We start from the raw sequence: 18,583 nt of genomic DNA on the forward strand, positions 1-18,583 counted from the left end.
TGTTATCTCTTTCATTTGAATCTACAAAGTTTGAATTCTAATATGCAGGACTGTTTAAAATTATTGAAAATCGCTGAGTCATTGCTATTTAATTTTGTATTTGAATAGCCCCTCCATCAACGACACCAGCCACAACAACACCATTTGTGAGCACTGAAGCACCCACGACCACGACCCAGCCTACAACTCCTCTGAGTACCACTCCTGGCAAACCAAGTACAGCGTAACCTCTTCAATTTTTTCTGATACAAAAATATGGGCTGAGATCAGCCCCTTACTATAGACAAGCTTTAATTATAGGATCCGACACAATGCATTGTAAAATTAATACTGGAGCCACTTTTCTTTTTACATATTTCATAACTATGATTCTTTACCAAATGGCATAATGGTATAATTAATTGAGTGAAGTGTCGTGCTGATCCCAAGCTTTGATAGAAGGTCCCTAGTTTCCTCATACTTCTTGTCATCAATAAAGTGTTTAGGGCTCACCAACTGTGCACGACGCCGAAATCTTAGCCGACGTCATTGGCAGCTGTGTGTTAGGTCACGTCGGCGTAAGAGCGCCCTGTATCCGCCTTTCAACAGGAGCACTCCCTAGTCGGTTGGAAAGAGTCATGTTCTTTGGGAGTGTTAATTTTGTTGGTAGCGAGGCAGTCGTAGCACTTGCATTACATAGTCGTTTATGAATCATCAAAGCACAGGTCCGACCAAACGAACCTTAGTTGCTAGAAAGATTGCGGCCTCCCTTGGTCCAGCTTTGGACTCATGGCTGCTTTAATGATGCCTTTCACTCATTCAAAACCCTTTTGCAACTTCTCTTCTGTCCATTTTTTTGTCTATCTGAATCTTCTGTTCCTTTTTGTACAAAAAATGGAATGTGAATCACACACTATAGCCAAAATGGGAATCCTTAAATACTTGAGAAGCAAATCATACGTTTTAAATATAGGCCTACAACAGGAATTTCTGTCGTAATTTTGTTGCATTTCTTGTCATTTTTTAAAAGTTTGCCCGGACTACTGCCACGTCGACAAAGAGATAGAATGCGACGAGCAATACTACGTAGGAGGCAACAGGCCATTCGACAATAACTTTTTGTGTAACCCTATTATCCCGGGTTATGACAAGGATTGCAAATGCAAAGACGGTTATTCCAAGGATGGGCCTAACGGCGATATTGACAGTGAATATTTCTTCCATTACGGCACATATATGTGTGTACGACTTAAAGAAAACTGTGATTGCACCGATGAAAATGGTAATTATCACGAGGTGAGTGACAATTGTTGGAGCAATTAATAAAAACGAGGTAGGATAGGTGAAGGTTCGTTTGTCCTTACGTTTTTGCTCTTGTCGTTAACATTGAATAACTTCGATTTGTATTACACGGGGTGGCTTTAAAAAGGAAATAGATAAATATATTTGTTTCTTGAATGTGACTAATTATTTTGGTAAATTGTATCCATCTGTTTTATTTAACCGTTTTGTTACAATTTCCTCTTTCTTATGACACCAGAGTCACCAGGAAATCCAAATTTCGATCACATATGAATGAGCATAAAGTGGTTTAATGGACCAAGTCAGAGATGGCTTTGCACCAAATGGCTGTCTTGGTGTTCAATTCATACTGTCCAGAGATGTTTTTTGTCAGAATTGTGTAATATTTGCTGCAATCTCCAAAATTAAATGATACCCATTAAAACGACGGGAATAAGGGCAATAGTTTGCGTTGGAAATAGTGGGGGCATGTTGAAAGACACCGGGGCATAGGCAGCTTCAAGAATAAGCTCCTAACTGTGGTTGTCTTTGAGTTAGTGATTTTGGCGGTAAACCTAATACCTTACGGTGTGAAAACTATGATGCTTCTGGTGCAAAGCCTCTTCAGGCACGGTCCATTATAACCACTTTCTGTTCAGTTATGAGTGATTGAAATGTGGATTTCCTGATGTCAAAAGAAAAGAGGTTGTACTTATCGAAACTACATATTCTATTTACAAAAATATTTAGTCACATTCTACAAAGAGAGTAATTAATCTCGATTTTCTTTTTTAAAGATACACTGTATAAGATAAGATTTTTTTTGGAGGGTTACAATCAAGCAAAGCACTGTAAAGCCAATAAAGCAGAACCTTAAAATAAACTCTTTTATTATGAACTTTTTATGCTGGAAAGTATGTCTTCGCTTTGAAGCCGTTCGAAAGCAATCTCCGCGCTTCATGGCTAGTATGTGATGTCCATCCCCACCTTCTCTAATTGTCACTTTCAGGAGGGTTATTCCCACATCAAGGGCGACTGTGAAAACTGCACCTGTCTGTACAACTTTCAGACATCAAAATACGGGTTTGTGTGCGTGTATGACAGCAATCTTCCCACCTGTATAGGTATGAAGAACTATGTATGTGTGCAATATATATTCTAAGTATTAGTCGACCCTTCTCATTTATTAGCATCGCAACGGAAAAGGTTGCCCCTATGTTTACGCTTTCGTAGATAAAGCGAATATATTCCCCTGTATTCGTGCTTACGGCGATTTTCGGTCATCAGAATGTGAATGTCCCCATGGTGATTGTAGCTCTTCAGGGGAGAATAAAAACAATAGCCAATCTTAATATACAGTTCGCGTTCACCTTTTGTATCCTTTTTGTGAAGGCAGTTCACATTTTCATTTTTATTACAGTCACAACTCCAGCACCAACAACTGAAAAACCTACAACTACTCAAGGACCAACAACCACCGCACCGTCCACAACAACAGGCAAGTATTTGAAGTATTTTTTGCTTAAACTGTCCGTATCTCCACAACCTAATACAAAAGTGCCTTTTTGGTACAATGCGTAAAAATCATGCACCAAATAGTTTCAGCTTCATGTTCTGACCGAATGTTTCCGTGCGAGTATCGCACATACAGAAAACTACGCATTTCAGTTTAAACAGATTGACTTTTGTGAAAGTATAGTTTAGTGAAAATTGCAAAAACGAATTCTCTTCATCCGCATTCGTACTTTAAAACCTTTGTCCCATATTTTGAACTGTCTGCCCAGGACGCGCACACAAGGACGTACAGAAGAACCTCTTTGTCGTTTCGTGACAATATTGCTTTTTAAATGTTGATTTTTTTTTCATACACAACAAGTGCACGGATGTTGATGAATGATGAATTTAATGTGTACTCTCCCTTATTACAGTTACACGTGCCCCTAGCACCACACCTTACACCACTCCTTATCCAGGTAATACTTTGAAAACCACTGCCCAATTATTTAAAAAATATTAAAAGTACAATTTTCCGCGACAACATTTGACAAGAAAAAACCCAGAAATTATTGACCAGTGGCATTATCAGATTTTTTTACTGATTATGAGCATTAATTGTCATCACATCTGAGTAAAGGAAATGAATTCAGCTATTTAAGTTTAAAAAGTGCCAGCTGGCAGCTTCCAGTAATGTGGCTTTGAATGTATGTGTTGTGATTTCAATGCACTTAAATAATGTGGACAAAAGTTGGTCACGAATGTACTTACTCACGTACAAATTTTTTGTTTAAAGTCTTATTTTTTATTTCTTCCTACAGAAATTTGCCATGACAACTGTCACGTCGTGAAACCCATTCCATGTAAATACCAAAACTACGAAATGAAGGACAAGGATCCTCCTTTCCCTACGGACATCTTCTGTAAACCCGTCTTCGCCCAATACGGGAATTATCCGTCGCCATGCAATTGCACTAAAGGCTATCTCAGAGACTACGGCGGTGATCTGAGTGAGAAATCTCTGGAATATCACATCGGCTTTTCCTGGGAGACGTACATGTGTGTGAAAATTGAACAACCATGTGCGAATGGAACATGTGTTTACGAGAATAAAACTTATGGGGTAATTTAAGTTTTATATGTTGTGTTTCTGTCAGGTACAGTTTTGAAAGAGAGTGATTTTTTTTATTATTTCCTTACCGGTGTTTTATTATGCCCTTAATTTTTGAAGATGGTAGGTCAATATTTCGCACTTGGATTTCAACAGAAAAAAAATCAACTTGTGTTTCATTTTTTTCCTATTTCAGCCCGGAGACGAGGTCATAGAGGACTGCAAACGTTGTGTTTGCAAGCTGGTTTTTCAAAGCAGTACTGATATTAAATATAAGATGGTCTGTGTGCCCATACCTGGATGCACCACGACGCCAGGTGAACCTTTAGCTTTTTATAAAATTTATAACGCAAGAAGAACATCTGTATTCCACGGAAGTGCTGTAAAACAATTGCCTGTATCTCTTTCAAGACTTTTACTTATTAGCTCTAAAAGGAAATGCATTAACACCTCATCAGTTTTAATTTGTGCGATTAGATGCTTATTCTGTTGAAAAGTGTCATCTGTCAGGAGGTTTAAGTGGAAAACCCCTAAAATTTCAATTGCACTCAGTCAGGTGTCTTCTGCTTTCCTGTGGTTGTACTACTTGTCTTATCTTCAATACGCATTATTTGATACCAGGAGTCACTACCACAGTCGTAACAACAAGAACGACGCCTGTGGTTACAACCACACAGAGACCAACAACTTCCAGGCGATCAACTACAGCAATCCCATCGACCACTCCTTTCAGGTCAACAACTCCACCTTTTAGGACAACGACACAGCCGTCAACCACGATATTTAGATCAACCACAGCATTTAGATCAACTACTGCACCGCCGTCAACGACGACTCCACCATCATCAACAGCCCCGCCACCAACAACAGCTCTACCTTCAACAACGACATCGAAATCAACCACAGCACCACCGTCAACTACAACATTTAGATCGACCACTCTACCACCAGCAACTACGGTATTTAGATCAACCACAGCCCCACCATCAACGACAGCACCGCCCTCAACCACGGTAATTAGATCAACCACGGCACCGCCCTCAACCACGGTAATTAAATCAACCACAGCCCCACCATTAACGACAGCACGGCCCTCAACCACGGTAATTAGATCAACCACGGCACCGCCCTCAACAACGGTAATTAAATCAACCACAGCACTACCATCAACGACAGCACCGCCCTCAACCACGGTAATTAGATCAACCACGGCACCGCCCTCAACCACGGTATTAAGATCAACCACAACACCGCCCTTAACCACGGCATTGAGATCCACAACAGCACCACCGTCAACTACGGTGCGACCACCTACTACAGCACTTCCCTCAAGCACAGCTGCCCCAAGTACCACAACAGAACAGACAACAGCTGCAGTTACCACCCATAAAGGTAGAATTAAGAGGAAAATTCAGACGTATGTAATTGGGATGATTTTGTACACTACTTTTATTGCAAGCACGGAAAAGGTGTAATCTCATCTAAACTTTCATCAAACAAACAATAGAGGGAAATAGATGAAGCTATGAATTTAAATTGCAAAACTGCAGGTCTCATGTTGGTTGGAAAGAGCAGGCGCCTGATTGAAAACATGGCAGTCAAGCCTTCCAACGTTATCATTAGAAAATGTTTTGTGCAGTCACTGGAAGCCTGAGTATTTGAATGTTGAAAAGTTTGTACTGATGACAGAGGGAGAAATGTTTTAAGTTTAAGCTAGTCCAATGAAATCCTCATCCGGAAAAGTATAGGAGACGAAATGGATGGATTCAAATGAACTTTTTTTTTGTAGACAGCACCTCATTGCTTGTGCTGACATTAAGATACCTTTGCAATTTGATTCAAGCTTCAGATTACTGTGTTACAATTAGTCTTGATTTTGCGCAGCGTATCAAATAGTATCACATCTTTTCGCAAAAGCAAAAAAGCTATGAGATTGAGATTCAAGTGTCTAATTCAGATTTGGGGAGATGAAGACATGAACAAATATGCCATAAGTATCCGATACCCACGACGCTGTAGAACATCGAAAGGAGTACGAGGAGTCCATGTCCACAAGGAGATAAGTGGTTATTTGTTTTATTTTAACTATTTGATATAAAAATGATCTGCTGTTACACAAACTGATATCAGTAAAAGACCATCTCGATGTTATGATGAAAACAGAGCATTGCACCACCAATTCATCTTTTGTATTTTTTTTTTACCTAGAGGAATGTCTGGAGTCCCTAACGGAACTTGGTGTAGATGAAATGTGGGCTATATCAGACGGAAATAAGGATACAACACTTTATGGTCCGCACGATGATTGGAAGGTTGACAGTGTTGTCACATACTCCATCATCAAGACGATACTGAGGACGCCTGCAGAAATAAGAGGAATTCGAATTCGGGGCATGGTGACCTTGCATCTTGAAGTTACACTTAGCTACGGTGTCAATCGGTCGTTGGATTTCCTGCAGATGGTAGGCATAACCGAATGCTATAACCCTGAACATTATGATATCACGGGAACGTGTAACACAACTTGGAGAGCCATCTCTGCTGTTTTCTTTTTCTTGCAAGTGGCAAAGAAGCCTACAATTCAGTGTATTTTCCTGTCATGTGTACCACTTGATAAGGCGTAGCGACTCTCAACTTAAAGGTTACTTTTTATACAGAGCAGGAATCAATCCATCTTAACCTCTATATCCTCACTGCTATTCTTTTCTTCGACTTTTGTTTTTATGTAGGATTTATCCATACAGCTCATTGAGGACCAATCCATCGATGTAATCTTCACAGAGCCCTTACGATTCGTAACAGACTTAGATTTTAGACTGAAACGAAAACCTCAAGAAGACACACCCTTGCAACTGGACTATCTAGGCTGTGTGGAGCGTAGGTCCTGATTATTAATGAGAAGGAAAGCTACACAAGATGCGAATTAAACATGAATTACCCGGAAAAGGGCCCGTATGAGTCTGCTTTTAGAGCTTACTAAATTTATATTACATTTATTTTGACTTCTAACCGCCACTTGTAGTGTTTGTAATATTTTATAATCAAACCATAATGTGATTATAGACTACCTATAAAAGAAAACGATATTTTTCAAAGACTGTAACTGGTTTGGCGCACATATATATATTTTTTAAAATTTTGCGTGTGTCTTGATGTAATAAATATGTGAACGAATGTTTTAGCTGGAAACTGACTTAATCGACGTTGACTTCATTTGTCACCTTAGCATTACCAGGAACAACGCCTTTCACAAGTACAGAGTCTACGACAGGTTTGTTCCTGTGAACTTCAACCTGCCAACATGTCATTTTCCCCTCTTCTCAATAATGGTTATTTCTTAGTTGGTATTGAACAAATAAGGTATTTGGCTTCAAAGGAAAGGGTGTTCCGTTCTTTGGGCTGTTTTAACGTTATCTTCATCATTTCGTCAGCATTCTTAACGCAGATCTCTTTATTTCATTGAAGGACTGAAGTGGTCACAAACTTTGGCAATACTCTCAACAATTGTCAGCATCCATTGGTTCATGCACTTAACTTTGGGATAATTCTTGGCTTCAATTCTTTTATCATGGTGCATCATATTGGTGTGTCCAAAAGAAAATGCAAATTTTGCTCATGCCTACATTGTTGTAAAACATCTTTCTGTGTTTTGTATGGTGCATTTTTGTGTAAATTCATTATTTCTGGTAGCAAACGTTTGACATAGCTAAGACAATAGACAACTGACTTCCCTGACTTGCATCCTAGCATTACCTTGGAAACAAATAAATGAATACATTAAGAGCACTGGTGCTACGATGTTCTGATTGCGCTCAAGCGCCACTTTATTTCTGTTAAGTTGTTGCTATACCAATAGATAATCTAGGGCAGTGAGACATCTCCTAATGTTCATTTTCACCACTAAAAAACCCACTGACTTGTAACAACACGAGGAATCCAGTGGCCTTAAATCCAAAATGTTTATGGTAAAATGTGTACATGAGATGAAAAAAAAAATGCAGCAGTGTTCTGGTTTTGGACAGGGTGCTCTAAACAGCAAGAAACGAAAACAGGCGAAGTTAGAATACAAATATAAGTTAAGACCCCAAACACTTTGTTCCTTTTTTATTAGATCAAAACCAGGAACGAAATGCTTCAGACTGAAAATCATTCTTAATTTAGATGAAAGAAGTCTAGAAAAGAACTGTATTTGGTGAAATCTCAATTGAAACTTTGGTCTACTCCAGCGTGTAATTTCCACTCATTTCGTTTCCCTAGTTTCAGTCGGACGGAATGGATGTTCACTCAAATGAAGTTAATTTTCACTCTTCGGAACAAATACAAGTGCAAGAACGAATGCACCCTTTTTAAGACCAATTCGTTATTCAACAGACACTCCCAAAAACTAGTCTCCTGCCTGCACATAAAAGTGGGGGTGCGCTGGCTTTCTTTTCCTTCACGATGGAAAGTACTCATCGGGCGCTAAGGTTAGCCAATCGCATTCCTATATCATCGGTTGGTTTCACAGAACTACAAGCTAAGGTCATAGTCATTGTACTCGTCAGTCTCGAATCATTCATGGGTATTCATTCGGTAATAATGAAGCAAATACTGCAAATTATTCATTGGGTTGAAAGGTCATCCGAATCACCACTTACTGATTGCTATCATCTAATAATTGGTAACAAAAGGTATATGATGAAAAAAGCAGTAAATATGTGTAAATTTAAAATATTGCAGAGGAGCCTACCACAACAGTAACCACCACCGAATTACTAACTACAGAAGGGTCTACCACAGAGGGTGTAACAACAACTGTTGTAACAACCACACCGCAGGCGACAACTACAGAGGTAACAACAGTAATTACTACAACAGGTTAGTGGACTTGAAATAATCCTGATTCTCAAAGAAACTTTGAGTTATTGTTTTCGGTGATCCCTCTCCCCCCAAGATTTCCTTTTCGTGGTTTTATAGGGCACACTGGTTACACCACTGCGGGAATATTTTTTGAGTGACATCATTTAGGATGATTTCCAAAAAACACAATAACCCCGGTGAACATTTTCGAAATACATGGGAATGGCTTTCCCAAATATTTGTCGACATACAAACGTGACAAAAACGAAATCAATGCAAATATTCTCTCAGCAAGTTACATAGTGGACGATTTAGAATCCAATATTTACTGCTCATTTTTAAAATGTTGCAAATTCTTTGTGGCACAAAATACATGAATATTGTATTAGTTGTATTTGTTGTCTGCAGAAACTCCATCGACAACCGAAGCCATAAGCACAACAGTGACAACTCGTGAAACCACAACAGTCCCTTTTACAACAGGCGCACCATCGACGACAGCAAAAGAAAGTACCACAGTTATATTGTCAACGACACCTGAGTCAACAACCGTTGAAGAGACAACTACTTTAGTGACAACCACTGAAGCGACAACTAGGCCTACAGGTTATTTTATTTTACTTTGCTGTGTGATATCTTGGTTTGTGTAAGCTATCTTAGTTTCTTTGAATTGTTATTAACTCTAAAAATACTTAAAATTAACTTTAAAAATACTTTGAAAGGTACGCATTGTCTTGTATTTTACCCATACACCAGAAGCGCCATCCACTACTGAGAAAGCGACAACCCGAGTGTCAACTACAAAGGCTCCCTCTACAACAGCTCCAGCATCAACAACTGAGGAAGTTACCACTACAGTAGTGTCTACGACACCCGAGCTAACCACGACAGAAACAACAACAATCAGGACAACAACAGGTGATATCTTTTTACACATTGAAGGGCATGTGTTTAATGCAGCAGATAAATTGAAAAAATATCATTAGTTTGTTGCACATACTTTATTCAAACATTTCCCCATAATACTTTACTCGTTCAACCCCTTACTTTTGTCCGTGACAAGACTAAAATAAGGATAAGAATAAGGGGGCGGCAGAGGTAACCACAAGACTACCTCCTACAACAACTCCGGAGGAGTGTGCTGAAGATCTGGATGCACTTACATCTGTAACGGTTACTAGATTTAACCCGGACACAGACGCCAACATGACACCGGGAGAATTGTGGTCGCCCTCTAGTCCTCCCTTGAATGAATCCAATCCCCACGTGGGAAGTTACCTCCAAGCTGAGTTCACACCAAGGGCACGGCTAACCTCTGTGATCATCAAAGAAGCTCAAGGACTAACAGGCGAAATTAGAGTTGCTTTCATGATCCAACAGACCCCCTCTGCACCAGCCACCCCTGTTGCCAATCGGGATGGTGGACTGGTATTTGTCGGTAACACTGGAAGCAAAATCCAGCTACCGCCTGACACGCCGTACGTGTCCATTATAAAGGTGTACATCGTGAGGCCAAATCCGTCCTCGATGTACCAAGTTATATTTAATGGTTGTGGAGAACATGGTAAGCATATTGAAGTTCCTTAGCTAAACACTATCATCAGATCATGGGGGAATTCGGAATAACAATTCGGTAAAACAATAAGAAAACTACATGTGTTTCATGAAAATGACATTTACTGTGTGGTAGTAGAAACGTCAGCAGCATATCAGGAAAACTTTAGCAGAGAACGTGACGTAATCAACAATTTCAGCTTGTTCATGCTAAATATAAGTTTCTATTTCACTTTGTAACTTGTTCCTGTTAATTAAGTTAAAGTTACGTTACTTATGTTAAATTATCTACTCTTGAACACCTGTATTAGTGCCAACTACTGAAGCTTCAACAACGATTGTGAGCACAGTCGCAACTACCACAGTGCCCTCAACAACTGCTGCACCGTCAACAACCGAGGAAGTTACCACCACTACTTTGATTAGCACCACTCCAGAGTTGACAACCACTAAGGAAATCACAACATTGAAGAGCACCACAGAGGCGTCAACAACGGGTGGGCATAGCATACTAGCCATTGACTTTTGCAGTGAATATAGGTTTTCCTGGCCAATTTCGGAAAAAATGCGTGATTTCAGTTGTAAAATAAAATTTCAATTTAGCGTAGATTTTGAAAACGACTGAAGGCCTGGTTTCATTTTCGCAATAACGAGCATTTGACTTTCGTTTTGCATCCTTCAAATAAATGAATGTACATTACGGTTCATTAAGGAGGTTACAAATACGTGACTGGGATTTCTAATTGACGTATTCCTTGCCGATTCCAACAAATGTTTATTTGCTGAAAATCTGTCTTTTACCGTGACTCTTTAGGAGTGAGTATTTATTTTTATTGCTGTAATTTAAAATCGTAAAATATACGTTCAAATTGATTAGAATGATACAAAGTTATACAAATCGTGACAGCACTTTGATAATAAATGTCATCTTACTAATAGTGTATAGTGTATTTTTTATCAAACTGTAAAAAACAAGTTTCTATGATTGAAACGCAGCACAAGAAGGAAGGTTCCCTCAGCGCTGGTGTTTATAGGTTTCCTACAATAGTCGGTAGTTTCATGACGGCATGAATGGTTTATTTCAATCATGAATATTCAAATATTTAATCAATCAACTAAGCACTTCTAAGAATGTAACTTTAAGTTCTATAAGCATACAAACGAATTCTAATTCTTGACCCGGCATACGGTACTACCCAGGTGTTAACGACGCGGCGATTGAGATCGACACATGTTACTAATTATGGTCATAACCCTTTTTCCAGTGGGCGAACTTAGCAGAGATTTTTTCTAGTCCTCACCCCAGGCATACACCACAAGACTGTAAACTCCATTGGCTAGACCCCAACCACTGCTGAGTTAAAATTCTTGACAGATCAGTTACCCCAAGGAGCCCATATGGTCGCTATAAGGAACTGGATCTTTTTGTTTAGCTTCCGATGCACCGACCTCGTATTTAACTGATCACGGTGCCACCTCCGTCTATGATAGACGGCCGTTTGTTATCATGCCTCCCAGCCACAAAGACCCTTGTAATGGCATATAATTGATTTGAGGGTGTCCCTGGGTGTTGACCAATGTCTAGAAATTAAAAAAACCGAGAAAAAAGGTCAGAATATGGTCACAGTACCTTTTATCCAGTCCAGCAAAAGGCTGACTCTGGTGAAACTCATACCAGCCAAGGGGAAGTCCCTAACTCAAAGGCGACTTAACTAGGTTATTTAGCATGGGCAGAGGTAGGATGTAATGTAAGGTCTTCACATTTGGCCATAAAAAAATCTAATTGATAAATTACGAAAATGGCCGTCCATAGCTGACGGAGGGCGCTCTGCGTAAGGTTTTTTACAGAAATGTGCTGACTGGTCGGCTGTTTGGGTTGTGACCTGGTATTACTTGTACTTCCACAATAGCATCATACAATGAAGGTAGAGGGGATTTGAGTGATGTATTAGCAGCCATAAAGCAGTCGTTTAGGTTCAGGCATGACCGGTAACTGACCCAGTTATCAGAATTTCCACGTGGAGAAAACAGTCCGAGTTTCTTGGCATGGCTGCCACCAGGGTTTTCAATAACACTTTATGCAAAATCGTCCGCACATTTTTGGAAGACTGAGATAAAAAAAAGATGAATGCAGGATTGCAGACGTGTATTCAATTTCGCGCAAAAATGAATGTCAAAATACTAAACCAGTGCAATATCAGGAATAGGAACGCTGACTCTATACGACTGAATGCACCCTCGTTGAAATAGAATATTTATATTAGCTAAATAGAAACGGGAATTTCAATGTTTGTTCTATTTCGCTCGAAAACGAATGCTCCTATTGCTAATTCATTTACAGATTTTCCGAAATTGGCTGGGAAAACCTATATTAAAATGCAGGATATGCAGAGCAAATATCAGATCCATTAATGTGTCCTGAATAAGATTATATCTCAAGGTGGCTCAGCTTCCAAAGAACACTAGTTACTGTTAAGAACCCTTAATTTACTCTAATAGTTTCTTTTCTTTACAACTCAAGTTACAAATTCTTCAGAAACTGACAGAGTGCATCACCAGTTCAGAAATTGGCTTTAATATTACTTTTTTGATACTGTTTTAACAGAGGCACCTTCAACAAAAGAGACAACCACTGTGCGTGTATCCACCACTGAGGCCCCATCTACAACCACTTCACCATCAACTACAGAGGAAGTCACAACAACAGTTGTGAGCACAACTCCAGAGTCAACTACGAAACAGACCACGACGGTCAGGTCGACCACAGGTAATCTGTTTTCTGTAAAATAATTCCTGCTACTGTAACCAATGGCTAGTCTCATTTTGCTATGTACCTTCTGACCAAAGAAGTTTGAAAATAAAAGGTCGTAATGTACAGATTTGTGTACAGCTTGTGTTGAAGTCCAATCCCTTTTAAGACATCATGCAAGGAGTCTTTCTGCAAAACAGTAGAGGTCCTAGCAACTTCCGAATTTTTCATCCAAGTACATTTCGAAATATAACAAAGAGCTTTTACATGAACGCTTTAATCTTGGGTTCGATGAAGTTGACCATTTTTTACTCGTTTGATCTGAAATTGCCTCCACGACAGGAGAAAAAACTACCCAAACCACTACTCAAGCATCTACAACAGTCCCGTCAACCACTGTAGCCCCAACAACTACCGAGAAATTACTACAACAGTTGTTTTTACCACTACCCCTTGTCAACCACTCTCATTTTCTGACGTATCCAGTAACCGAATCAAGATAAAATTGGCCTGTAACTGAAAAGATGGAAATTTAACCAGAAGATATTGACATCCTTAATTTTTTAAAACTAACATGGTGTAACAAATAGATTGTATACACTTTGGAGGTTAAAGCCGTGTAAACACGGCAGATAAGAAATTGTCCTGAAGGTATTGTTTCTTGAACCTTTGAAGTCTTTAACCAAAGTTTATTACGAGAAAATTAAAACAGAGACTACGTTGAACTAACAATTGAATTTAAAGACGTTGTTCATTTTCCACTTGTTTGATCTGAAGTTGCCTCTACGACCGAGGAAACAACTACCCAAACCACTACTCAAGTGTCTACAACAGTCCCGTCAACCACTGCAGCCCCAACAACTACCGAGAAAGTTACTACAACAGTTGTTTCTACCACTACCCCTGTGTCAACCACTGAGGAGGTGACCACCACGATATCGACAACAGAGGAATCTACCACTGGTATGTGACATAACGAATGCATTTTAGACCAGAGGTTGTTTGATTAACTGCATGCGATGTTCGAGGAGAACAGATGACACGTCCACCTTGGGTAAAATTTGCTTTTTATGAAACTGGTCATTTTGCTTTCTTAGATTGTATTGTTAATATTATGCTACATCCATCACTTCCATATGATAAATTGAATTGTTGTCGGGTTTCTTCCAGGGCCGCCCTCAACCACCGAGACAACCACTGTTCGCGTATCAACCACCGAAGCCCCGTCAACCACAGCTCCTCCATCAACCACAGAGGAGATCACTACAACTGCTGTGAGCACGACCCCTGAGTCCACCATTACCCAGACCACGACGGTCAGGTCGACTACAGGTAAAGTTTTTATCAGTAATAACATTCGTTTATGTGGAGCCAAGGACAAATCTCATTTTCTGACGTATCTAGTAACCGAATCAAGATGAAATTGGCCTGTTACTCAAGTGATAAAAACATAACCTAGCAAATCTTGACAACCTTTCGTTTTGAAAACTGACATGATATAATAAATAGACTGTGTTCACTTTGGAATACAAAGCAGTGTCAACAAATCATCTTACAAATTTTCCTGAAGGTATTGTTTCTTAAAACCTTGAAATCTCCAACCAAAGTTTATTATTAAAAAAATTAAAACGAAGACTACACTGAACAATTGAATTTAAAGAAGTTGAACATTTTCCACTCGTTTGATCTGAAGTTGCCTCCACGACCGAGGAAACAACTACCCAAACCACTACTCAAGTGTCTACAACGGTCCCGTCAACCACTGCAGCCCCAACAACTACCGAGAAATTACTACAACAGTTGTTTCTACCACTACCCCTTGTCAACCACTCTCATTTTCTGACGTATCCAGTAACCGAATCAAGATAAAATTGGCCTGTAACTGAAAAGATGGAAATTTAACCAGAAGATATTGACATCCTTAATTTTTGAAAACTAACATGGTGTAACAAATAGATTGTATACACTTTGGAGGTTAAAGCCGTGTAAACACGGCAGATAAGAAATTGTCCTGAAGGTATTGTTTCTTGAACCTTTGAAGTCTTTAACCAAACTTTATTACGAGAAAATTAAAACAGAGACTACGTTGAACTAACAATTGAATTTAAAGACGTTGTTCATTTTCCACTTGTTTGATCTGAAGTTGCCTCTACGACCGAGGAAACAACTACCCAAACCACTACTCAAGTGTCTACAACAGTCCCGTCAACCACTGCAGCCCCAACAACTATTGAGAAAGTTACTACAACAGTTGTTTCTACCACTACCCCTGTGTCAACCACTGAGGAGGTGACCACCACGATATCGACAACAGAGGAATCTACCACTGGTATGTGACATAACGAATGGATTGTAGACCAGAAGGGTTTTTGGAGATTCCTTTGTTAAACTGCATGCAATGTTTAAGGAGAACGGATGACACGCCAAACTTGGGTTAGATTTGCTTTTAATGTAACTGGTCATTTTGCTTTCTTAGATTGTATTGTTAATATTCTGCTGCATCCATCACTTCCATATGATAAATTGAATTATTGTTGGGTTTCTTCTAGGGCCCCCATCAACCACTGAGACAACCGCTGTTCGCGTATCAACCACCGAAGCCCCGTCAACCACAGCTCCTCCATCAACCACAGAGGAGATCACTACCACTGTTGTGAGCACGACTCCTGAGTCCACTTCCGCCCAGACCACGACGGTCAGGTCGACTACAGGTATACTTTTTTTCAGTAATAACATTCCTCTATGTGTAGCCACTGACAAGTCTGATTACCTGACGTACCCAGTAACTGAATCTAGAAGATATTTATCTGTTTCTTGAGTGATAAGTGATAAACTTACAGAGTGTAATGAACAGATTATAATACATTTGGAAGTAGAAGCTGTGTGAAAACATAAGATAAGAAATTTTCATCAAGATATTATTTCTTGAAAGTTTGAAGTGTGCAACCTAAGTGTATTTTTAAGGCAATCGAAAAAGTGATTGCACTGAAGTATTAAGACGTGCTTTAAAGTAGTGGAGCATTTTCCACTTGTTTCATCTGAAGCTGCTTCCACGACCGAGGAAACAACTACCCAAACCACTACCCAAGTGTCTACAACAGTCCCCTCAACCACTGCAGCCCCGTCAACTACCGAGAAAATTACTACAACAATTGTTTCTACCACTACCCCTGTGTCAACTACTGAGGAAGCGACCACCACGATATCGACAACAGAGGAATCTACCACTGGTATGTGACATAACGAATGCATTTTAGACCAGAGGTTGTTTGATTAACTGCATGCGATGTTCGAGGAGAACAGATGACACGTCCACCTTGGGTAAAATTTGCTTTTTATGAAACTGGTCATTTTGCTTTCTTAGATTGTATTGTTAATATTATGCTACATCCATCACTTCCATATGATAAATTGAATTGTCGGGTTTCTTCCAGGGCCGCCCTCAACCACCGAGACAACCACTGTTCGCGTATCAACCACCGAAGCCCCGTCAACCACAGCTCCTCCATCAACCACAGAGGAGATCACTACAACTGCTGTGAGCACGACCCCTGAGTCCACCATTACCCAGACCACGACGGTCAGGTCGACTACAGGTAAAGTTTTTATAAGTAATAACATTCGTTTATGTGGAGCCAAGGACAAATCTCATTTTCTGACGTATCTAGTAACCGAATCAAGATGAAATTGGCCTGTTACTCAAGTGATAAAAACATAACCTAGCAAATCTTGACAACCTTTCGTTTTGAAAACTGACAGGATATAATAAATAGACTGTGTACACATTGGAATACAAAGCAGTGTCAACAAATCATCTTACAAATTTTCCTGAAGGTATTGTTTCTTAAAACCTTGAAATCTCCAACCAAAGTTTATTATTAAAAAAATTAAAACGAAGACTACACTGAACAATTGAATTTAAAGAAGTTGAACATTTTCCACTCGTTTGATCTGAAGTTGCCTCCACGACCGAGGAAACAACTACCCAAACCACTACCCAAGTGTCTACAACGGTCCCGTCAACCACTGCAGCCCCAACAACTACCGAGAAAGTTACTACAACAGTTGTGTCTACCACTACCCCTGTGTCAACCACTGAGGAGGTGACCACCACGATATCGACAACAGAGGAATCTACCACTGGTATGTGACATAACGAATGCATTTTAGACCAGTGGCTGTTTGCTTAACTGCGTGCGATGTTCGAGGAGAACGGATGACGCGTCAAACTTAGGATAGATCTACTTTCTATGCAACTGGTCTTTTTGCTCTTTAATAATGTAGTGTAATGACATTGTTAATATTCGAGTGCATCCTTCACTTGCATGCAAGGAATTCAATTATTTTCGGGTTTCTTCTAGGGCCCCCATTAACTACTGAGACAACCACTGTTCGCGTATCAACCACTGAGGCCCCGTCGACCACAGCTCCTCCAACTACCACAGAGGAAGTCACTACAACTGTTGTGAGCACGACCCCTGAGTCCACTACGACCCGGACCACAACGGTCAAATCGACTACAGGTACAATTTTTTTCAGTAATAACATTCCTGTCTGTAAAGCCAATGGCAAATTTGATTTTCTGACGTACCCAGTAACCGAATCAAGATAAAATTGGCCTGTGACTGAAAAGATGGAAATGTAACCAGAAGATATTGACATCCTTAATTTTTGAAAACTAACATGGTGTAACAAATAGAAGTATACACTTTAGAGGTTAAAGCCGTGTAAACACGTCAGATAAGAAATTTTCCTGAAGGTATTGTTTCTTGAAACTTTGAAGTCTCTAACCAAAGTTTATTACAAGAAAATTAAAACAGAGACTACGCTGAACTGACAATTGAATTTAAAGACGTTGTTCATTTTCCACTTGTTTGATCTGAAGTTGCCTCCACGACCGAGGAAACAACTACCCAAACCACTACCCAAGTGTCTACAACGGTCCCGTCAACCACTGCAGCCCCAACAACTACCGAGAAAGTTACTACAACAGTTGTTTCTACCACTACCCCTGTGTCAACCACTGAGGAGGTGACCACCACGATATCGACAACAGAGGAATCTACCACTGGTATGTGACATAACGAATACATTTTAGACCAGAGGTTGTTTGATTAACTGCATGCAATGTTCGAGGAGAACGCATGACACGTCAAAATTCGGTTAAATTTTTCATTTTATGCTTTTTACGTAACTGGTCATTTTGCTTTCTTAGATTGTATTGTTAATATTCTGCTAAATCCATCACTTCCATATGATAAATTGAATTATTGTTGGGTTTCTTCCAGGGCCGCCCTCAACCACCGAGACAACCACTGTCCGCGTATCAACCAGCAAGGCCCCGTCGACCACAGCTCCTCCATCAACCACAGAGGAGATCACTACAACTGTTGTGAGCACGACCCCTGAGTCCACCACTACCCAGACCACAACGGTCAGGTCAACCACAGGTATAAGTTTTTTTAAGTTATAACATTCGTGTATGTGGAGCCAATGACAAGAATGATTTGCTCACGTACCCAGTTTGGAATCAAGATGAAACTGGCCTGTTACTGAAGTGATGGAAATGTAACCAG

At 39.8% G+C, this 18,583-nt stretch overlaps 1 protein-coding gene across 17 annotated transcripts in view; it reads left to right on the top strand.

The window, feature by feature from the left end:
* Positions 1 to 18,583, top strand: part of LOC110990254 (uncharacterized) — a 161,358-nt gene that overhangs the window by 130,661 nt on the left and 12,114 nt on the right. For 15 of the 17 annotated variants that reach the window (XM_087147982.1, XM_087147984.1, XM_087147983.1 and 12 more), the window contains 27 exons: positions 109 to 216; positions 1,010 to 1,275; positions 2,270 to 2,384; positions 2,681 to 2,758; positions 3,189 to 3,233; positions 3,576 to 3,877; positions 4,062 to 4,182; positions 4,487 to 5,257; positions 6,074 to 6,327; positions 6,595 to 6,742; positions 7,092 to 7,136; positions 8,585 to 8,722; positions 9,113 to 9,310; positions 9,461 to 9,622; positions 9,801 to 10,268; positions 10,570 to 10,755; positions 12,864 to 13,025; positions 13,785 to 13,970; positions 14,178 to 14,339; positions 15,151 to 15,336; positions 15,557 to 15,718; positions 16,052 to 16,237; positions 16,442 to 16,603; positions 16,965 to 17,150; positions 17,369 to 17,530; positions 17,893 to 18,078; positions 18,296 to 18,457. In XM_087147982.1, coding sequence (XP_087004108.1) covers positions 109 to 216; positions 1,010 to 1,275; positions 2,270 to 2,384; positions 2,681 to 2,758; positions 3,189 to 3,233; positions 3,576 to 3,877; positions 4,062 to 4,182; positions 4,487 to 5,257; positions 6,074 to 6,327; positions 6,595 to 6,742; positions 7,092 to 7,136; positions 8,585 to 8,722; positions 9,113 to 9,310; positions 9,461 to 9,622; positions 9,801 to 10,268; positions 10,570 to 10,755; positions 12,864 to 13,025; positions 13,785 to 13,970; positions 14,178 to 14,339; positions 15,151 to 15,336; positions 15,557 to 15,718; positions 16,052 to 16,237; positions 16,442 to 16,603; positions 16,965 to 17,150; positions 17,369 to 17,530; positions 17,893 to 18,078; positions 18,296 to 18,457 — 5,307 coding nt within the window. The remainder of the gene's footprint in view (positions 1 to 108; positions 217 to 1,009; positions 1,276 to 2,269; positions 2,385 to 2,680; positions 2,759 to 3,188; positions 3,234 to 3,575; positions 3,878 to 4,061; positions 4,183 to 4,486; positions 5,258 to 6,073; positions 6,328 to 6,594; positions 6,743 to 7,091; positions 7,137 to 8,584; positions 8,723 to 9,112; positions 9,311 to 9,460; positions 9,623 to 9,800; positions 10,269 to 10,569; positions 10,756 to 12,863; positions 13,026 to 13,784; positions 13,971 to 14,177; positions 14,340 to 15,150; positions 15,337 to 15,556; positions 15,719 to 16,051; positions 16,238 to 16,441; positions 16,604 to 16,964; positions 17,151 to 17,368; positions 17,531 to 17,892; positions 18,079 to 18,295; positions 18,458 to 18,583) is intronic. The other 2 variants (XM_087147989.1, XM_087147988.1) reach the window with 2 other exon arrangements.

The sequence above is a fragment of the Acanthaster planci genome, linkage group LG17 (genome assembly GCF_054643075.1).
Source record: "Acanthaster planci isolate LZ-2023a linkage group LG17, COTS_SCS, whole genome shotgun sequence".
NCBI lineage: Eukaryota > Metazoa > Echinodermata > Asteroidea > Valvatida > Acanthasteridae > Acanthaster > Acanthaster planci.